The sequence below is a fragment of the Vicugna pacos genome, chromosome 20 (genome assembly GCF_048564905.1).
Source record: "Vicugna pacos chromosome 20, VicPac4, whole genome shotgun sequence".
NCBI classification, from domain to species: Eukaryota; Metazoa; Chordata; class Mammalia; order Artiodactyla; family Camelidae; genus Vicugna; species Vicugna pacos.
In genome coordinates, this window is record NC_133006.1 from 13,326,464 (window position 1) to 13,350,000 (window position 23,537).

A 23,537-nucleotide genomic window follows, 5' to 3' on the forward strand; every position below is an offset into this window, starting at 1 on the left:
CAACATCTTCCTTGTTTCCCTGACTTGTACCGAGTCCTACTGAGTCCTGCAGAAGCTGTCTTTCCACTGACAATCCATCACACCAGGGCCAGCTCCCATTCACAAACTGCAACCACTGCAGGAGAGAACCATGCACCTGTGCTGACTGGCTCTTCCCCGTATTTCTGTCCTCACCTGAGTCCTCAGTGATGCTCAACCAAAGTTATTTTCCTCTCCCACCACTCACCTTGGTGACTGCCCCTAGGGTGTACTATTCTTCTTAACCCTTTTCCCTACACCCTCACCCCTCCCCACCCAAAACCACCTTCAGATCTCACCTTCCTGGGACACCAATTTCTAATTTCAGCCCTGAGAGTTCTAGAACCTAGGTTTTCTTATTAGCTGGATGGAGTTCACAATACTGACTCTTCTGAGGAATCTGTCCTTTAAACACTGTTCTAACCAATTGGCTTTAAACAGTCAGAAAAACAAGTCCTTATCAAAATAAACAAAGCTCCAGAAAGAATCTGATGGACTTAACTGGGAATAGTGCCAAACAACTTTATTCCTGGAATACTTCTGCATATATTAAAATGAAAAAAAAGGAATGAAAATACTTTTTAAGCTGATAACATCTGTAATATATTGTTGTTGCTATTAATACCCCATAGTACAATATACACCAACTCTCTGTTTGAAGCCCTGGGTGCCCATCCACAATTAAACATCAAAATACACCACCAGAGCATCCATTTCATCAAACTGCAGGCCTGACTCTCCCCTCTCCTGGGTTTGCCCCAGAGGTTAAATATTTCATTCAGAGTAGACATTTATTCTGATCCATCTGCTGAGAGTCTGTTACAAAAGGTAAAAAGGGGTGAGAAAGGTTCCCAGGCAACTAGCAAAGGAGGAAGACATGCATACATGTGTGTACACATATATACATATGATATGCATGTATGTAAAGCTCAAACTAAATGTGAAACTAACAAGAGAAAGAGGATGCTTTGGAAAAGAATGAGAGAAAGAAACCTGGAAGACTTCCCCTGGGCAGAGTCCTTAAGTCAGGCTAGAAATGGACAGTCTTGGAGAAGGGCGAAGTGAGGCATTATGTAGGAGATGGAGATCTTTATCACAATTAGACATTAACTCTGCATCTTCTATTCCAGATAGGAGGAAATTACAAAGACGAGATTTAGGAACTCAAGAAATTGATTTTTCTGGGAACATGACCCCTCCTGCATTTCTCTAAAAGCATAATAAAGCCAGAGAATCTTCAGTTAATAAGAGAATTCCAACTGACAGAAGCCCAGTGACCTTGAAGGGGCTCATCTGTGGATGCTGCCAGCAATTGCGGCAACAACATGGCCTGCTGATGGCCAGGCCTTCATGGGGTCGTACTGAGCTTTACCCTTCAAAGCCAGCATGGTCTGGACCCGAACTCTGCTCTTCCTCATAAAGTGGCTGCCAGAGTTGAGGAGATGTGAAATTGTGTTCATACCTAGCACTTGTGCTGTTTCTTTCAGAAGGACTATAACCAGCAACCTCCTCCAAAGAGATTTCCTACTCACAGGTATGCAGGGAGCAGCACATCTTCTTGGCTATCCTCCCCAAAGGATCTCAAGGGAAGAAGACAAGATGTTGCAGTGATTCAGAAATGAAAACCGCCACCAAAGTAGAAGTACTTCCAACCACCTGCTTTTGGGGGTGCCTTTGACTTCAGTTCCTTAAGACATAGGATGCCTGCGGGTGCGTAGGACCAAGCAGGAGACCTCGTTTGACTCCCACCCCCTACCCCTACAATTCTTCACACACTGATGGCCCCCACAGTTAGGCTTCCTGCTCAGTGACAGTCCTTGCACCCCTGGTGGGTTCATCCTCTCTCACACTCAAGCCACCGCCACCCCACCCATGCCCACTTCACTTCCTAACTCTACTCCCACTAAAGTATCGCATGGCCACTCGGTGCTTGAATAGGACAGTCATTTGAGACACCTATCAGCTGTGCTCCCCTACTTCTGAAAGGCTTTTGCTAGTAAATGTTTCAGGGCAAGCATGGCGGATTGAGGGCTCAGACACCCAAACACAGACACAGCCGAAGCTCAACTGGCCGAGATCCTCCTGATGCCAAGGGGGCATGTTTGCCTCCGGGACACAGGGTCAGACTGGAGCTGGGGGGGGACGACAGTGACTGCGGAGAAGCTTGTCCTCGTGCTACGTGAAGCCTGCCAAGTTGTTTTTCAAGACAACCCTAGAAAGGTGACCTTGAACAGAGGCTCATAAAACTGTCATGTGTTCATCAAAAACAATTATATTGCATTTTAAAACATAATTCAAGGGGGAGAGTACAGCTCAGGGGTAGAGCAAGTGCTTAGCATGCACAAGGTCCTGGGTTCGACCCCCAGTACCTCCATTAAAAATTAAGTAAGCAAATAAATAGAATCTCTCCCCCCATAAACAAATTAATTAAAACTGCCACTTTAAAAAATTAAAAATTAATAAATAAACCATAATTCAGATACTCCTAATGCATCCCTTTGATGAATGTATCATCGCTGAGGGTCCTAAATAATATCCAGTGGAGAAAGAAAAAGAAATCGGTCCCCTAGGACACACGTCCCTGAGATTGTCAGCAACAGGCCAGACTCAACGGCCACGAGGCCGGCTGCCTGCTAAGGGTCTGGAACTCACAGTCAACTGCACTAGCTCAACAGGATTTCAGCAAGCCATCTCTTGAAGGGTCCACTTCCTCCACCCATAAAATACGTACTTTTCAGAACTGTTTTAAGGCTAAAGTAAGTTTTGCTTTATGCAAAACTAGTTTGTAAATGGTGAAGGGCTGCACAGATGAAAGTCACTGGGTGCTGACATGCGAGGAAGCTGGGCCAGGTTAGAAGTACACTTCAGCCTCCCGAGGGCGCAGGGTGGTTAGGAGCGTAGGACCCTCCAGCCATGTAGATCTGGCCTTAATTCCTGTATTTATGACTCACTGGTTGTCAGCAGGACCTTGAGCAAGTTATTCAGCCCCTCTGCCCCCCGGTTTTCACAATAATGCCACCCACCTCATAGAGCTGTCGTGGGAAATGCGTACGTCAGCCTCATCAGAACACCACACAGTCAGTAAGTGGCAGCTCACAGTAATCCAGCCAGATAGGTACTGGAAAAATAACAGGGCGAAGATAACACCAGGCCACACTTCCTGAAGAAGCCAACAACCAAATTCCTTCATCACCAAACCAGAAGTCAGCAAGCAACAGGCACAGCAGAAGACGCCAAGACCAAAAGAACATGGCCCTACATTTTGAAAGTTCAAAGTCTGATGGCGAAGACAGAGGTGTACACAAAATAACTGTCACTACGTGCCACGGTGGTGTGGGAGCCTTAGACTCAGCTTGGGTGGGTGGGAAGAGGCCTTACGGAGGTGCCAGGGCTTGATCTGAGTTCTGAAGGAAGAGGAGAAGCGTGACCGCCCTGAATTCCCTCCTGGGCGGCGGCAGCAGCTTCCTGAATGATAAGCCTGCTCCTGCCACTGCCCCCTTACCATCCACGCTCCCCACAGCAGCCAGAGTGAGTTCTTACGAACACGGAGATGAGACGGGGCAAGGGCCGGGGAGGGATAAGTTAGGAGTTTGGGATTAACAGATATACATTACTATGTACAAGATCAATAAACAAGGACCCACTGTAGAGCACAGGGAACTATATTTAATTTCTTGTAATAATCTACAATGGAAAAGAATCTGAAAAGAATATACATATGTATGTATGTGTATAACTGAATTGCTTTGCTGTACACCTGAAACTAACATGGTAAATCAACTATACCTCAATAAAAAACAAAATTTAAAAAAAAACATAAAAATTAGATGATGTCATTCTCCTGTTTCACATCCTTTGATAGCACCTCACTACCACCAGAACAAAACCCCACTACTCACCAGGGCCTGGGAGACTCTCTGTAACTGAGCCCCCGCCTGGTCCCCTAGTTCACCCCACTCTCCCCGCCCCACCCCTGCCATCCCCTGAACACACCGCACTTACTGCTCCCTGACAGCCTTTGCCTGACTTTCCTGCTGTTCCTCACAGGCTCTCAAACCTCTTCAAAGAGCCCTGTCCCAGCTTCCCACAAGATTAGTTTCTTCCCTCCCTGTCCTGCTCTCTCTCCCATTGCCCTAATTCATCTTCCCAAAGCTTTTACGATCTGAAATTCTCTTGTGTGCATGTTTACTGACCCAGTCCCCGACTACAGGTCACTAAAAAGTCAGCCTCTTGTGAGCAGAAACTGTAACTATCTGGTTTACTTCCATGAATGCCCGGCAGACGGTAAGCACTTGGTAAATATTTTTTGAGGGAATGAATAACAGAATAGCAGAACGGCCACCCCAAAGGTTAGATGAATTTCCCAATCAATCTACCAAGGGCCTGAGTCAGCTTTTTTTTAGATGCCGCTCACCCATCCACAGAGCATCAGGTTCAAAACAGTGAGTATTGAGAGCGATATCTCCTCCCATAGTATCTCTGCTCCGCTGCTACCTCCGCATTCTGAACCAGAAGAAGTGGACATTTGTGACAGACTAGGTGCTTTCCGACGCCCAGAGACAGGCAACAGATGTCTGAAAGACAAAAAGGAGCTACAGGAAGCTGTGGGGAGGTCTTTGGCCCTTGAGGCAGAAAGACCATTGGCCATTAAAGACTTGGACGGAGGACACGTCAGAGCAGCAAGGCGAAGAAGCCGGCCCCCTGCACGGCCAGGCCCTTCGGCCCTAGGAACTGTGAGAGACACTCATAGGAAACACTAAATGCTGATGACTTTCTCAGTTTATGATCCCTAATTTCATCTCGCTCTTCTGGGAGTTCGACTTGCTTTCTGTGCTGGCAAGCGGGCAGACCCAGCAGTGACCGTGCACCTGTGATCATGACCTACAGTTTTGAGGTGAGCACTTGAGATAAGAGAGCCAAGCCAATGAGATGTCACCGGGCCCTTTCTGTTACAAATACTTTTATCCAAAGGATTACGTGAACTAAAATGCAGGTGTGGCATATTGCAAAGAAGTTGCAAAACCTGTGATAGGCAAGGCTCACAAGGAGAATTTAAATGTCATCATGTGAAAATGTTAGCTCCTAAACTGAAATGGAACCAAATGGTTTAGCCCTGTCAGTGTAATACTGAAGTGTGATTTCCGCTGTTACCGCTCACCGCAAGGGAGCAACGTCTCCCTGGGAGAGGAAATCAGAAAGAACAGTTAACACTAACAAGGCATGAAGATCCAGCCCTGCCTGCAACGACCTCTTCTCATCTAAACTCTCATTCATTCAACATCTTTTACTTTTCTTTTTTTTTTTTATTGAAGTCTAGTTGATTCACAATGTTGTGTCAGTTTCAGGTGTACAGCAAAGTGATTCAGGTATTCGTATAAATGTATATGTATTCTTTTTCAGATTCTTTTCCATGATAGGTTATTATAAGATATTGAATATAGTTCCCTGTGCTAGACAGTAGGTCCTTCATTGTTTACTTATTTTATATGTAGTAGTGTGTATATGTTAATCCCAAACTCCTAATTTATCCCTCCCCTCCCTGCCTTGACCCCTTACCCCTTTGGTAACCATAGTTTGTGTTCTATGTCTGTGAGTCTATTTGAGCATTTAATGAGATGCTAGCTACCACTGTGCTAGGCACAAAAGAAAATAAATCCCCTGAATAACTCTCTCAAAGAATTTATAATCTAGCAGTGTGGGGTGAGGACAAAAGCAGATACACAGAAGGTATTAAATAAGGCAATCTCTACTAAAGCTTAGAGGATGGAGAGGCAGTTCCAAGGTTCCAAGACTCTTTCCTGAGGAAGATAACAATCACCTTGAAGGATGGGTGGGTCTTATCGACAGAAAGAGGCCAGGGTAGATAGACCAGCCTAAGTGACGGGGAACAGAGAGAAGACGTACGCATTATGGTCTGGGGCACAGGATGCGGTCATGCGAGGGCTGGGGAACATAACTCTCTTCAGTTAGACTCTAACTAAAGGACAGAGCTTTTCTGCTCTCCCCTGCTTTCCCTCAGACCCAGTTCTCCACGCGGGGTCCACTCTAAATCATATGTATTAAATAAAGAAGAAAGTAAATCCAGGGAGAAAAAAAAAGAAATCCATCCAACTCGCTTTGAAGTTGCTGCTGCTCTGGGTGTTCTTGGGTTCTCAGGTGCAGAACTCTGCACATCCTTGGTTCTGGGTAGACACTTGTGTTATCTCACTGACAACATAGGGGCATTTAAAGAAAGTGCACGTGGCCAAGAGTGGGGAGGCGTGGCACTAATGTGTGTGTGAATCTGCAAAGTTGGAAAAAGCTATTGGGCCCAATACCTTGCGGATGTTGGAGGGGAAAAGAAAAAGAGAGAGAGAGAGAGAAGACTGATCTATAAATCAATTCTACTGCTGCCATAATGGCTAAATGGAGAGTTAATACTCTTGTTACATAATTCCAGAAAGTTATCAGAATCCAGAAATAAACTCATTTTATATTTTCTCTTTTAGGAGTATATCCAGTAAATATTTAAATATTGTTTTTAAACGATCGTGATGGAACTGCAGCATGGGACTGTGTAAGGCAAACCACACTGCACGAGGAATCCAGAGACCGCATTCTGCTCTGTCACTCACTTGCTGCGGAACTGCAGGCAGGGAGCCTGACCTTCCGAGCCTCCAGCGGGAGGAGGCGAGGCTGGAGGAGAGCAGATCTTGGGGCGGGGCTGCTGCTCAAATGTGGGTCCTTCTCACAACTTTCACCAGCCTTTCGGGTAATGACATCTACGGGCCCTTCAGATGCTAAAGTGCCCTCTGGGTCTATTTTACGATGTCATCTTTAGGTCTGAGGACAAAGCCTTGAGAAAAGCATCTTACGTGAATCTAGGAACGGACAGGTTCCGAAGGCCATTTTAAAGGTTTTAGTCATTGGCAAAAAATAATTCATGAACTAAGGATTCAACTATAAAAATCAAACATTTGAAGAACCCAGGGGCTGCCAAAACATAGAACATACATTTCTCTTGTATATATCTTACTAGTCATCATAAGACCCTTACAAATCTTATATTCACACACACACACACATATATAAATATATACACAAATGCTTCTATACACACAGAGTCTAAAGAATACTACAAAGACAAAAGCACAGCTATTATGAACCTTGATCAATGATCTAAAGCCCACACTTAGACTACTATGTATAAAATATATAAGCTACAGGATACATTGCACAGCACAGGGAACACAACAAATACTTTATGATAACTATAAATGGAGTATAATCTATAAAAATTTTTGAATCACTGTGTTGTATACCTGAAACTAATATGACACTGTCAATCAACTATATCTCAATAAAAAAATAAATAAAAAATAAAGTCCACTACTTTAAATGCCATTGAACCTATAGCTACAAGCTTCAAATTCACAAGTTAGTGTGACTTTCACCCTTGCGTTTTCAGGAAGGACACATGTCTAGTGAGCACATTAACCTGATTCCTACATTTCAACATTTGGAGGTTTATTTAAACCTAACATATGGCTGTTCTTCACAGAGTTCCAAGGTTTCCCCCTTATGCACATATCTGGTTCTCTTCAGTGTTTAGATATTTAATTTTTATAATTCTATATTATTTAAAAAATATATACTCAGGCATACCCATATATTCAGACTAATACACATGTACCCACAGAAACCTAAGTTAATACCCAAGAAGACATACACCTGATGTGGGCAGGAGAGAAGAAAAGGTAGGTCATTTCATTTATAGACAGTTATGTTTATAAACCATTAAGGACACTCAAAACCTAACCATCATAGGAAAAAAAAAAAAAACCCAACCTTGAGAAAAGGTCCACGTTGAGAGTTTACTGTACATTTTGTTTTGAGTTATTTTCCCTCTGGTCTAGCCCCTCTGCCAACAATAGCAACTGGATGACATGTGAGTTCCTTTCGGCTCTCAATACTTGCGATCTGCAAATTGAAGAGCTATGATGATTAGCACACTCTCTTGTCACCGTGACATAAAAGCAATCAGACTAGTCCTACAGTAAGATCTATTTATGCCCAAGTGGGGCAGAGGAAAAAAAAAAGAGCTGGGAGTCTTAACGCACCAAATGTGAATGATTAGTCTGTAATGCAAGGCTGATGTTCTTTTTTAAGAAGAAGGGTGAAGCCAGCAGCACACTAGAATGCAAAAAGAGAAATGTCGCGGGAGGAACAGGAGCTAAATGTGAATCAGAAGGGAATTCTGTCTGCCCGATGAGCCGCTCGCTGGCCCGGCCTTATAACCACCAGTCAAGGTTTCCTGTTAGCCCTGGGCAATTTTTAAACAAACTTAATGAAATAGTTATACATGTAAAAAATTTAAGCCCAAATCTGAGACGGTAACACTAGTTTTTTAATAGTGAGGGTGTGATGTTATCCCCTGCACCACCTAGACACGATATAGAAACTTACAACAAATATTCTCCCAGAGAGCGTGGTATTACCATTTCACCAGTGTGCGGACTGCCATCGCTACAGAGGACAGCATCAGCAGAAACTTCCCCCAAATTTTATCCCCAAATTATTGAATATTGGAATTTGTTGTTCATTTTAAAAAAAAAAAAGAAGAAGAAGGTCAACATCTTCAAGTGTCGATTCTTTCATCATAAGCCATTTCCCAGCTCCAGGAGTTTTGCAGTGAACACATCTCATCTCTTAGCCCCTCACCCCCAGGCTGCCAGAGTCTGTGCAAGTGAAACCTATGAGTCTGTCTTACCTGTAATCTGACTCTGTCCTTGTGGATTAAAAGGACTTGGTGCAGAGTTCAGGGAGGGCCGTGGGTTCTGAGGCGGGACACCTACTCTCATACTGGGATGAGGAATGCGCCCTAAATCACTGAGGCGGTCAGAGAACAAACTAGGTTTAGAGTCATCAAGCTTCTGTCTGTGCCCTGGAAACAGCAAATCATAAAATAAAAGCATATTAATTAGCTGAACAATTGACCATGCTAAATAGATACGTGAACATACATACGGGGGGTGGGGTAGTTAAGCCAAGGAATTTTCAATATTGATATTTACAGTGAAGTGTCTGTATAATGCCTTCCCTTTCGAATGGCTTTATAAGCATCACCTGGTGACAAGCATCCCTGGTTCTGTTCTATGAATGGAGAGCTGAGGGGCCCAGTGGGTGACTCAGAGCCAAGCATCAGTGGTGGGGCCAGGACGCTGGAGCCCACAGGGACTCTCCGGACACCCCCTCTGGCCTCTCAGTGAGGATGGGAAGGGTGAAGGAATGTGTCCCGGGGTGTGTTTGCTCATTTCATGGAGGAGGAAGCCTCCACTGGACGTTCAGAGTCCGCTCATGGGACACACATGGCGCCAGACTTGGGGCAGAAACAAACACATTTGTCAAAGGGGCATTTCACAATGACCACACGTGACTGTTTCTTTCTTATGTTACAATGGTACCTTACTGAGACTCTTTTCAAAAAAATTAAAACTCAAACTGAGAACTCCTTTAAGAGGAAAACAACAGAAATACAGGCAAGGAAATTCAAATCCTCAAGAGGAACATGGTTATTTTGTGATACCCTAAAGCCTGAAAGCACCTAATAGACTATGTTAAATCAGGGAGGTGCTTTTTTATTTTAAATATAGTACTGGGGTTCTGTCAGAGAAACTGAAAAATACCCTTTGGGTTACCATGTGAATGTAAGAACCTATTATCCAAACAAAACAAAACAAAACAAAGCAAAACAAAACAGAAAGAAACCACTTGGTCTCTCTTCTAGTTTCTTCAAGTGTAAAATCCAAGGAGATTCTAGATATTGAAGAAATATGCAAATTGAAATATAACTGAGGGACTAAAACTTTTAAAGTATCCTCAAATCACCCTTAGCAAAGGATCTGGTGGTATTGCCTTAGTGCAGTGGTAACAGAAAGACACCTGAACCTTGGTGTGACGTGAGTTGGGTGTATTCCAGCAGAGTGGTGCTGTGGGGGACAGGCAGTGACGCCTGCCTACTGCTCAGTCAGAAATGTACTGCAGATTCCTCGTTCTGTGGTCTGTACTGGTGAAGCCTTAGTATGTTGCCCCAACATTTTAGTAAAATGTTAAGCAACTGAAGCTGATTCAAAGAAGAGCCATTTAAGATGATGGCAGAAAAGGAATCTGCCCTGTGAAGAAAAATTAAGGGCATCCAGAGTATTATCCGTAACAGGAGAAAATCCTGCAGGAGGATTACTAAGAGCCTTCCAGAATGGACATGTATGTCCTACAAGCGACAAGGACACCTCATCTCCCACTTAGGCACGCGACAGGAGGAATGTATCAGGACAGGGTTAAGCCAAACATTAGAATTTCCCGACTATAAGCTGTCTTCCTAAGACAAATTCCTTATTTTATTTGCCCCTAAATGTATTTTCCTGTCTCCTTTTTCATTGCCTACCCAGCCCAAAGAAAACAGACAGGAAGCCAAGGCTTGGTAACATGAGTGTAGCTGTCTCCACAGCCAAACAAGTTCCAACTGGGCCCACTAACTGAAATGCACCCACCACCTTATTTCCTGCCAGTGTCATTGCGGGGCACGTGCTGTAACAGGGGGTCTAAGACATGGAGAAAAATGATCAGAGGAAAACTGGGGAAACTCCCTGTTTGTTCATGGTTGTTTTCCACACCATTTATGACTTTTTATTGAGATTCCAAATAGATTTGAGAAATCTAAAGAACCTGTAGAGATGACCCAAAACAGCTCCTAGGCCCCAGCAAGTCAAGTGCTCATAGATGAACTGACCATGGCCTGCAGAGATAAAACGACTAGCTCGTGGGCTCAGCTCTTGACTAGCCAGGCCTGGACCAGGATGCTGTCGGACCAGGATGCTGTCTGAGTCTTCCTGGACTGGGCTTTCCACTCATCCTGTGGCACAGATGCTGGCATGCCCGCTTCTCTCCTCTTCCTCACCCAGCTACTGTGGGGGATTCGCCTGAGTGAGGCCCCTGAGGACCAAGCCCTGGGAGATGTCAGGCTGGTTTTCAAGGCAGAAAGAATCAGCAGCAAGGATTCAATTGCCAAGTTAACAGCTCATCCCAGTACCCTGAACAAACTTCCATCAATCCATCTTGCTGTGTCTTACAAGTTTCATGAGTACTTGACACAGTACTTGTCACACTGAGATCTACCAATTCTGTTCCTCACACATACCAAAGAAAAAAAAAAGCACTGGTGTGGTGTTGATACAGCTGTAAATATTAACAAGAAAGCTTACAGAATGGTCCCTGGAAATTATTTTTTAATAGGCCATATATTTGGAATGGCAGACTCCCTGAGGGCTGAGGGGAGAGCTGCATGATTTTGCGTGGTTCCTTTATATCCTGGGACTTCCTGTGGGCCATGGGTCATGAGAAAACTTAATAAGCTTAGCCTCTGCTTTCTACAGCCCTTTCATTAGGTTTTCATGGAGATCGTCTAAGATGTGAACTCAGAATATGGATGTGTGTCTTCTCTAAGTCCGGTGCTACAGGGCAGTAATCGGAGGTCGTAGGCAAGAATAAAGGCCTTGGAGGGGCACTGATGTGGGTGAGAAATTTAACAGCAGGTGAAATTCTAAAAGCCTCAATGACCTTTTGGAAATGATCTTCAAAGACCGGCTACCAAGCATCTACAGACATCTTCCAGTAACTCAGGGAACATCTCTCTGCAGCTGCATACACACAAAAAACATATGCGTTTTCCCTTGTAGAACGGCTGCTCCTTCACCACCACCACTGCAACCACAACAAAATCCTTAAGGCAGAATGAAGAGCAAAAGCCCAACAGGGTCTTCATCTTTCAACCGTGACGAATACCTGCCACCACTAAACCACATCAGAGTAACACGCGGATGATGGGCTGAAAGAAGATGTACTTCAGTCCTCAGCACCCGAGCGCTCCCTTCAGAAACGGAGAACTCAGAAGACAAAGGGCACGCTGACTTAAATCAAGGACATGGGGCTCTGCCCTGGGACAGGGAGAAGGAGATCTCATCTAAAGGGCCAAAGAGCAGATCTTCCAAGCAGGAGAAAGCAATAAAGAATGGAGAATTGCTGTGTGTTACCTAAGACTACGTAAATGCTCGGTGCTGGGTCTTCCTTTCCAGCTGCACTGCCTGCCTTGAGCTATGGCTCTTCCACCGTCACAGGATAAAAATATTCTCTAGGGAGAAATGCAAATCAAAACTACAATGAAGTATCACCTCACACCGGTCAGAACAGCCATCATTTAAAAAGTCCACAAATGATAAATGCTGGAGAGGGTGTGGAGAAAAGGGAACCCTCCTACACTGTTGGTGGGAATGCAAATTGGTGTAGCCATTATGGAAAACAGTATGGAGATTCCTTAGAAAGCTAAAAATAGACTTACCCTATGATCCAGCAATCCCACTCCCAGGCATATATCCAGAAGGAACTCTAACTCGCAAAGACACACGCACCCCAATGTTCACAGCAGCACTATCAACAATAGCCAAGACATAGAAACAACCTAAAAGTCCACTGACAGATGACTGGATAAGGAAGATGTGGTATGTATATACAATGGAACACTACTTGGCCATAAAAAAGAATGAAATAGTGCCATTTGCAGCAACATGGATGGACCTAGAGATTATCATACTAAGTGAAGTAAGTCAGACAGAGAAAGGCAAATATCATATATAACATATGTGGAATCTAAAAGAATGATACAAATGAACTTATTTACAAAACAGAAAGAGACTCAGACACAGAAAACATATTTATGTTTACCAAAGGAGATAGGGGGTAGGAGAGGGATAAATTCGGAGTTTGGGATTTACAGATACAAACTACTATATATAAAATAGATAAACAATAAGGTCCTACTATATAACACAAAGGAACTATAGCTAATATTTTTGTAATAACCTATAATGAAAAAGAATATATATGTATATAACTGAATCACTATGCTGTACACCTGAAACTAACACAACATTGTAAATCAACCATATTTCAATTAAAAAAAAATTCTCTAGGGAGCTTTGAAAAACATGGATGTCCATCAGCTCAATTAAATCAGAATCTCTGGAAGAAGTTCCTGGGGAAAGTCATTTTTAAAGCTCACCACATAACCCAATGTGCAGCTGAGGTAGAGAAACACAGCCCAAGCTGAGCTCCCAGCGCCACACACTGGATGCCACCTACTCAAGCCAATTTGTCCCCACTGCTAGGGTGAGCCTTGTCCTCTGTCTTGAGTGTCAGGTTCTGTGTCCCACTGCCTACCTGACTCTCCCTTGGGATGACACAAACGTATCTTAAATGCAGCAATATTTAAGGCAAGAGTTCTTGACTCATCTCTCCAAAAAACCCTGTTCCTCCTTAAGAGTCCCCCATCTCAGTAAGTGGCAGCAGCCAATCAGTTCCTTCAGCCCAAAACCTTGACACTTTTCTTGATTTCCCCTCATCACTCACTCCCCACCGTTAATCTATTACCAAATCTGGTCATTTCCATCTTGAAAGTCTATCTCAAATCTTTTCAGTCCTCTCATTTCCACCAACACAACCCGAGTCCAGGGCCCCATCGTCCCTCTCTGGGCATCTGCCACTGTCTCCTTTTAGTGTCCCACACCAGGACCTTTCCGAACTCCAGAAATGCTTTCCCCCGATTCTCTGTATAGCCCACTCTTTCTCATCCCTTAGATCTCGGAGTGAACACCCCCTCCCATGAGAGGTGCCTGCCTACTGCACCCAGAGTAGGGTGCCTCCCTACAAGCACATCCTGTTTATTTCCCCAAGGGCCGTTACCACCATGCGTCATTCTCTAACGCATCCCGGGGTCTCCCCTGCAAGACTGTGTGACCCATGAAAATGAGCGCTTTGGCTTGTTGACAGCTGGATCCTCATAACCTAGTTCAGTGCCTGCCATACAGTAGATGCTCAATAAATAAATAATGAATGAATGAATGGTCTCCTCTTTCAGATAGATGTCTTGCTTGAGAGAAAATATTCTGGCCAAGGTTCTCCTCTTACAACACTGCCTTTCCCCAAAAAACTCTTCCCTTCTTATTTGGCAGTCTAGTGAATCCAGTGGGCAAAGCCCTTTTTTTAGAGACCAGCCTTCATTGGTGCTTCCTAAGAAATTTCTCTGAAACACATTCATTTAAGTGAAAGTTTGCTTGCCTGCCTTCTGAAAAAGCCCCATTTGCTCTCACCATAAATCTTAAGCACGGCTGTAAGTCATCCAGAATCACAGAGCTGAAAAGGACAACAAAAATCATTTCAACTCTGAATTTTTGAGCAGTGTACTCTTTAGTGGATAAGGACGGTGAGAGGGGAAGTGGTTTGCCAAAGTCACAGGTTAGTTAGTGGCAGGATGAGAACCCAGGTCTTCTTTTTTTTGTCTCTCTCTCTCTCATTTAAATAACAATTTAAACTTTATTCACGGGAATTTTAGACAATTTAGAAAATAAAAGCAATTATAAAGAAGAAAATAAGAACTACTTTTAAGCCCAATTATCCAGAGGTAAGCATTATTAATATTACGCATTAATAATATCAATGTAATTTTAACCATAGTAAGTACTTACTCTGTACCAATCTCTGTTCTCTATTACATTTCTATAATTTAGAACAGATAATATATATAATCATTTTTATTCCAGTTTTATTGAGATATAATTGATAGACAGCTCTGTATAAGTTTAAAGTGAATGGCATAATGATTTGATTTACATACATCATGAAGTGATTATCACAGTAAGTTTAATAAATGTATTGGCTTATGGAACCCAGGTCTTCTGACTGCTGGTCCAGGGCACTTTACCATCCCATGGCTAAACAGCTTATTTTATTTTATTTTATTTTTACATTTTTTTATTGAGTTATAGTCATTTTACAATGTTGTGTCAATTTCCAGTGTAGAGCACAATTTTTCAGTTATACATGAACATACATATATTCATTGTTGCATTCTTTTTCACCGTGAGCTACCATAAGATCCTGTATATATTTCCCTGTGCTATACAGTATAATCCTGTTCATCTATTCTACATATGCCTGTCAGTATCTACAGATTTCGAACTCCCAGTCTGTCCCTTCCCACCCCTCTCCCCCTTGGCAACCACAAGTCTGTATTCTATGTCTGTGAGTCTGTTTCTCAAACAGCTTATTTTAGATTAAAACAGCAGATCATCAGTCATTCAGGAGAAATCGTGGTCAAAAATGAATTTAAAATGGAAAAAAAAAAGTAGTTTTCAGAACAAATTTCTTTCAAAAAGTTTAGTGTGTTTGGCTGAATATGACTTTTGTTGCAACAAACTCAAGGCCACAAGAAGAAAGCATGATGGAAAGGTCACAGCATTCACACATCCTTAGAGCAAAGATGCATGAAGAACTGTTAAGTCACCAACCAAATGGTCCAGCTAATGGTCTCATTCTTCCCTACCCAGCTCTTTCAGTGCAAGGGCAACTCACCCACAGTTGGTGATGTTGCCATTAGAACTTCTGCTTCAAAAAAAAATCACGCTTCTGAAACTAGTATGTGAACAACAAAAATAAACCTGTCTGTCTGATGTGATCCATTCTGCTCGTTTTTATAAGCCGATCGATCAAACACTACTAAACAACTCTGGGGAGGCAGGCAGGCGCCCAGCCAGAACCCTGCACTCTGTGCACTGTATTCCCAGTGTGGTGCACTGCCCCAGTGAGAGCACCCTCTTGAAGGTGTCCAAGAGCACTTATAAAAGAGCAGGCCTTTCACAGCAGGTGCCCCGTGTCACGGCCCGTCCACCCTCACATGGCACAGTGGGGTCATTTTGCTGGTTGCTAGAGCATGATGTCTGACAGCTCCTCTTTTTACAGCAGGATTTTAAATCGGTTTTAAACACTCACTTCTTTTATTAAGTATCTATCTAATTGCATCCTCGGGATCAAGAAGATACCGTTTTTAAATAGAATAAAGTTAAAAGACACATCTGCTGTGGAGCACCAATCAGGAATCAGTACCATGGCCACATTCAGGTCACTCAGTCCAGCTAGCGAGTACCAAACACCTGCCATGCGAGTGTCACTAGGCATTGAAAGGAGGAGGGGAAAGTATATAAGATAACGTCCTGGCCCCCAAGCAGTGCACAGTCTGGTCGGGAAGGCAGGCAGGCAATTACAGTGTGAGGGCAGTCACTGAAATGCTACAGTTTGGGGATCAACTGAACAAATATAAATACGGACTATTTCAAAATATCAAGGAAGAGGTGTTTTTTGTGCTTCTGTAAGGACCCGTCCTTACTTCCTAGAAAGGATAACGAGGGGTTAAATGTCATGATGTCCGTTGTTTGCTCTAAAATATTTAGGCAAAATAACAGATGAAATAAATACAGCAAAATGTTATTAATTATAAAATAAGGATGATGGGTATATGGAGATCTTATGAATATATATATGTATCTTTTAATCTCTTTTAATGTATGTTTGAAATTTTTCACAATAAAAAACAATTTTTAAAGATAATAAAATGCCATTGGAAGAACAGGGGAGCGAGTGGTGAGAGAAAAGAGGAAACTCCCCGATGAGATCACTATGTCCTTGACGGCTGAGGAGGATTCTGATGAGCAGAGAAGGAAGGAGAAAAGCTCGTTGGAGGACAGATAACAGAAATATGATCATGAATGTCCTATGAGACAAGATGGTGCTGAACATGGATGTGGTGATGCAAATGGAGGACACCATTCTTCAAATCACTTGATGCCTCTCATTTTACCACGACTCGTTAATTCTTTCAAATGACGCAACATATATGGAAAGCTGTCCTTTTAAAAGATAGATTCTTTTTACCCCTTAACCAATAAAACAATACTTTGGCAGCCCATGAGCCTCCTGGGTTCAGGCTTCCCTGGAGGAGGAGGGGTCTGGGGAGACATGAGCTAATTCTGCTGTCGGCAAGTAAGCGACAGAATGAGACCCGGTCCAGTACTCCAAGCCACAGGATATAACCATTTAAGAATGTTGTGACAATGACTTGGAGTAAAAAGGAAGAGGAGAGAGGACTTGCACCAGAATTAAACCATTTTTCAAAGCAAACTGGTTATACAGCAAAAGAGATACAATTCCACGGCAGTGCTGGGAGGAAAAAAATGATTCCCTCAATTCTAATCTCTCTACCCTGAAAGTGGTACATGAAGGAGTGTTTGGAGGGAAGGCGTGGGGGACAGGATGACTAATTTTAAAGTCATAATTCAATTCCAAAGGAAATTACTTGGAATTTTACTGCTAAGGATGAGCCTTACTATATCAGATAGAGTTCAGTTTAGACGGTTTCCAGCAAAAGCAAGATAACAGGAAGATGACACAGACCCAAGTGAGTTCTCAGGGAAGCCAAGCAAACTTTGGATCCAAATACCTTATAATTATTGAGGCTCCAGATTAAAAAACTTAGATTTTCTGCATTCCTACATACGTGAGAAAGTGAAAATACTACTGAGAAAAATGAAATTCTTCTCCGTTTACATTCAGATGACATTTCACTGGTAGTTTGTAAAAGTCTAAAAATCGAAGGCCTGTACTCTCGTAATGCTTGTAATGTTTAGATAAGCTCTTTGCTTCTCCCTGACACAGCTCCCCACCTTCACCCTCCACGCCACTACAAAGAGTCCCAGTCAACCTCCCCTAATTTCTGTATTTCCATTCGTATCACTATTGTCCAGTCTCCCTGGCTCAAAATCCAGCTTAGGTATGTCTTTGCCACCTCCCTCTCCTAGACCCCATCATCCACTCAAGCCCAGCCCTGGGATGGGCCTCTGGCTCCCATTCCCACTAGGACCACTGCCGACCTCTCACTTGTGGCCAAGACAGCAGAGCAGCGGGCTAGCATATTTGCAAGGGCACCAACCAGTGCTACGACCACAGGAAGGGTTTAACAGAACTCTCTGGGCCTGCCAAAAACGAAAAGATCGTTTCCATAATTTCTAAAGTCCTTGCAGTCCCTAAATTCTAACATAAATGATACTTACCTGCTCAAACCCCTTCGGTTGCTTTACACTGTCTATCAAACTAAGCATAGCTCCCCCAAGGCCAGCAAACAAGGACCTGGAAAAGATGGTCGCAACATACCTTATCATGCTCACTCCAATGGCTCCTACTAAACTGCTCCCAGGCTTTGCTCCACACACTGGACTCCCCACTGTCCCTCAGAGAGTCCCTGTGCCTTCGCCCAAGCTGCCTCCCCCACTCAGAACTGCCTCTCCCCAGTATCTCCAACACGCCAAATCCCTTCCCAATCTCAACTTGGTCATCACATTGTTCTGGTTGTTTCTGTCTCTAGTGAACCCTCTGGTTCTATCTGGTTTCTCAGCAAGTGGAGAGCAGCTACAACTTTTTTTTTTTTTTGGTCTACTACTGTGTTGTACTTAAGTATAGAGGGGATTCAGTAAGCATTAATTTACTATGAATTGATATAAAATATTTATGTAAAATTATCCTAGATTCTCCTGGACTGGATTCTGAACCCCGAGGACAGGTGTCACGTCACATCTAGCACGTAACCTAGATTACAGCCTAGATACAGAGAAGGCACACAACAAATGTGTGTTGAATTAATAAATGAGAACACTGATACATTTAGAATCCTCTCTGCTTCTGTCCAGTAAAAGTCAGAGAGGAGGAGAAAAAAAGAAAAACGCCTGGTTATTGGGAAACATTTCCCACAGTTAAATTGATGAGTCTGTAATCTTTGCTGGGAAAGGCTGCTGAGTCATCTTTTTTCCTAAGAGTGTGCTGTCTGGTTCAGGTCAAAAACTATTTCGGGACCAGAATAATGAAACTGTCTTCATGATTAAGGCCTCTAGCCCCTCTGTGCCACTGGAAATTAGCAGCCACGCAATATGCTGTGTGCCCAGGGCCCCAGCACTCACACAGGACGGCCCTAGCCTGCTGTTAGTGTGTGACTTCAGACAGAGGACCACAGATCATAAACAAATCTCCTTCCAGGAGATTCTTCTCTGATGGCATCTCAAAAATGAACTAACAGAGCTTCCCTCTAAGGGCCCTTCTTCATTTATAAACCAATTTCTAAAGAAAAAAAAGATCATCATCACTACCACATATCTTCAAGCCCCTTTCAGCCCTGGAACAGAGTCAGGCCTGCAGAATTCAGTTTATCGGGGAAGAAGAGAGGAAGCACAATTTCACCCCAGAGAGGTCTGAAGCCTTCCAGTCTCTTGGGTAAAAACATAATTATGGGAAGAAAAACATAATCTACTCAAGAGACATAATTACATAGTTCAGCCATAGACTCCATAGAAATATTCTAGGAACTCCAGCTCATAGAAAAAAATGTTAAAAGCTGAATTTGCTTTCTTTTAATAATAAGAGGCGCCAGTTTAGATCAGTGAGTAAAAAGTTCACTCTCTCAAACTCATACAGAGTCATTTTTAAAATAGAATTAGATGCCTGAGAGAGATCATTGAAGGACAGCCTCTTTGAAAATGTAGGCTTCTAAAGTTTAAAGAATTCAAGCCCTTTCGATAAATACGCAAACAAAAGAATTGTGAGATACTAGTTTGCGTGCATATAAACGCAAGTTCCTTGATAACTTTTAGATTTTAGGCTGTGGGAACTCGCGGTGATCAAAGAATAAAGCATATGGAAGAAGGGACGGGGCTATTGGGCTATTGGGCTCTGCCAGCAGCCGTCATGCATCGGGAAATAACCACTAATAAGCATGTGCTCAGGGTAGCATCCTTTTTCTTGAAATAATGAAGTCAAAAAAAGTGAACTATCTAAAGGAAAAGAAATTCATGGGAGGTAAGAAGAAAAAAGGATTAAAAAATGTAAAGACAAATCAGATGAAAGCATGCTGGAAATAAACAAGAGATGCACCACTTTTCGCAGGCAGAGCGGAAAGAACCAACAGAGAACCACAGGGCTGACTTCCGCATGGCCCCTCTCCTTTGTCCTAACACACCTCTCCTCTTCTCTGCCTCTTTACCTCCAAATTCTCCGGCACTTTCTTCCTAGCTCCAATCCTGCTATCCTTGACTCTGTCTGCCTGTTGTTTCTGAAGGATGCTTCTTTCTGTCTTTTTCATATACCCGGCAGCCATATGAGAAAAGAAGGAGGGTGGGGGAAGTTGAGGAAAAGACATCTAGAAAGAACAAAATAAGAGAAAGCAGAGAAGCTTAACTCAGAAATTTTATTACATGATACCCGGTCTTCCTGACTCCATATTATCACAACACATCTCGTTCTACTAATTACAACCTAACATCCACAACCACCCTGGGCCGTCTGAATCTGCATCTCTCCCTTCAGTTTCTGGGAAATGAACAAAAGATCTCTTTCTCTCTGTCTACACTTTCCTCCCAAAACTTAGTAACACTTGAGTGCGTTAGTTCTGAAAACATTTCCTTTGCCTTCTTTGACTATGATATATTCACACACACCACAGTTCTGTGCGACTAGCTTTTATAGAGACCCCACTGAGAGATGTAAAGATTTTTTTAACGGTAACGTTTTAAGCAATGGAAATGGTAGTTTCCATAGCTGAACAAAACGCATCACTGTTTATTTGCCAATAATCCAGCTAAACATGGATGGCATTATTCTTCAAAGAGTCTAGTGACAACCAGCCTAGAGACTGTCACGCAATCCGTGGATCCTGGCTGAGTTTCCTTAGCATGCGATCTTCTCTTTCTCTTTCATTATTAGGGTTTTGTGCATGTGCTGTGTGTGTGACTGTGTGTTTTAAGCAAAGAAAAAAGCACTATGTTGAAGCAATTAAAAAGTGCAAAGGGCTCCTCTCTTAACATTTGTTGCTCCAGCCACAGAACATCGTTTTTAATTTTCCCAAAATGTTAAAAAGTAATAACCAAAGAAGTCAGCCGGCTCCCGCAGCCTGGTCCTGCTGTGCTGAATGGCAGTGAAGATCACAGAGGAAGAAAAAAGAAAAAGACAGAAAAAATAAGTGGGGGGGCAGAATTTCTTGGTGAAACTGGACCTCGTCCAGCTGGCAAGAAGAGGTGGTTTTCTTAACGCTTGCGAAACTTGATTACTTTTTTTAAAGGAATGAAGAAGAAGGAGATATAAACACAGCCATTAAGACAGATTTAAGGTACTTAGTTTTAATCTGGGCGAAGGCCTCTCCAATTGTCTGCCGCTCTGCAATTCTCTGCTCGCGAGACATTAATTCGGGGTATGTCAGTGTCTTCCAAGCAGCGAATGCGGTCAGCTGAGCTCTGTGGTTAGCCTCTCAGGTCAGGCATGGAAGGAACAGCAGCTTAAGCAATAATGGATGGATGTCTGTTACAGGCCATGTCTGTCAGACGTCTGTGTTACTACATTAAAGGACTATTGTGTTTATATCTACACAACAGGTCTTACACAGATTGTTTAAACATGATTAAACAGGAGATGTCTTTGAAATTAACACCCTAATAAAATTCAGATGGGTGAAGGAATTAAAAAATGCCATCAACAACATTTAAAGAAAAAAAAACCCAAAACCCTCATTTCTCTCTCAACTGCAAGGGTAACATGATATAAATTCCAAAATAAAACAGTTTACAAGTTAAACTTAGAAGAAGTTCCTCATGTATCAGCAGCCTTTTCCGATGGGCTAGCATTTATCCCCTGAGCCACCCACCCTTCCTGAATGCTGCTTCACAACTGACTGTAGTCTTGACAGATCACGGCCTTGTTCAGCCAAGTGTAATGAAGGAAGTCTATTGTGTTAATCCTTGTCTTCTTATCTTCTGCGGACTCTGAATAAAGAACTGAAAACTCTACATCTTCATTCCAAAACGACAGTGTACTCACTTTCAGATCTGCTTAAGTGTTCTTACATTCCACCCTGTCACTAAAGGTGCCAAGTAGTTTGAGTAGGATCAGGTTATTGTTATATAAAAGGGAATCTACAGTAGTGTTAAATGGAGTTAGAAGATAGCAGGTTTTACCTTTTTTTTTCAAGGCACAGCAGACTAGAAAAGTGCTTTCTCTTCAAACCCAAGGAAGTGGGTTGGTGCCCAGTTTTCAGACTTCATCATCAGCCCCACCTCAGTTAAAGAACATGATTGAGACACCAGCTCAATACCTTTTTCAAAAAATGTTTTTAGAAAACCTTCAGGTGATTAAAATGGAAACTTTTTTTTTTCAAAAGCAAATGTAAAGTTTTAAGAACTTTTGTCTGCTAGCTTCACAGTGATTTATTTAATCAGTAATGACTGCTGAGGATTTTTCTTTTGTCTGCGTAAAATGTGTACAGTATGGGCTCTTCCACGTACCCGTGTATATGGTTATATATTTACATTATCTCTATCCTTCGCATATACATGTAAGTACAGACAGGGAAAGCCCAGGAGAAGGAACAGAGATATGACCAACGCGAGCTCCACGTTTCTCTCCAAGTAACTTTCCTCTTGAAGCCCAATATGCCATACAGCCTAGGGACACCATGAAACCACACCCTTCCAACTACCATCAGCCTATTAGATGCCTTTGTTTTTTTTTCAAAATGGCACGTGCTCAAGAGTCCAGGAAGCTTACTGGAAAAGAAGTAGTACAATCTGGAAAGTGGGGTAACCAAAGAAAGCACGTCATCACTTGATTCTTTCTCTTCTGGGTCCTGTCTCTTTCACGGACCGTCCACTGAAAATGGTCACAGAAATGATATCCTTTCTGCTCCAAGGGTAGGTTCTTCCCAAGAGTCAGCTGGCCCAATGGCTCAACAAGTCCTACTAACAATCTTTGAGATTCAGTTGTAAAACTCTGTCCAATAGAACTGAAGATTGCTCAACATGTCGTAAGAAAGATAAGGCATGACTGAAATGCAGGAGATTTGGGTTCTGCCACTGACAGTAGCCTGTGAGCTTCTTGGGTACAGAATTCCCATCTGTGAAATAACAGACTACCTAACTTCCAGTTCTAAGAACGAGCGATGCTGTGGATGGATGCCTTGCCTGTCGCCATGGGTTACAGACAAGATCAGTGAACTTAACGGAATATTTAAAAGACCAAGCCACTGTCTGATTGGAAAGCAGAATCCCATATCTAAATCTGGGCCTGGCTTTATAAAGAGCAGAAAACCTGTAGACTGTTCCTGGATTTGCCACTAACTTGGTGGTGGAGATACAGGCAAATAACCTATCATCTCTATGATTCAATTTCCTCCTATGACTCAACTTCCTCATCTGTCAAATGAGGATCAAAATATCTGCATCACAGGGATGTCATCAGGATGAAATGTAATAGAGGCGAAAATGTCCTTCACAGGTGAAACCATGATGCAAATACAATACTCATTTATCAATTAAAATTTCCCAAACGAGGGCACTTGGGGAGGCCCCATATAAGCAAAGAATCACAGCAATGTGACAATTAGCATAATCAAGGTCTGAACAGGCAGCGGGGAACCAAAGAATAAATGCTTAACTTCCAAGAGTGGCTCAGGAAGGGCCCTCAGAGGAGATGGCATTTGAGTAAACTTAAAGGATGAGCAGAAGTCAGTCAAGCAAGTGCAGAAGAAAAAGATACTCCAAGCAGAAGGAACAGCAGGTGCAAAGACA

At 42.8% G+C, this 23,537-nt stretch overlaps 1 protein-coding gene across 7 annotated transcripts in view; it reads right to left on the reverse strand.

Moving 5' to 3' along the window:
• RUNX2 (RUNX family transcription factor 2) overlaps positions 1 to 23,537 on the reverse strand; it is a 301,057-nt gene that overhangs the window by 141,404 nt on the left and 136,116 nt on the right. For 4 of the 7 annotated variants that reach the window (XM_072944881.1, XM_072944887.1, XM_072944884.1 and 1 more), the window contains one exon: positions 8,768 to 8,941. The exons of the other annotated variants lie outside the window; for them this stretch is intronic. In XM_072944881.1, the coding sequence (XP_072800982.1) occupies positions 8,768 to 8,941 (174 nt within the window). The remainder of the gene's footprint in view (positions 1 to 8,767; positions 8,942 to 23,537) is intronic. 7 annotated transcript variants of the gene reach the window in all.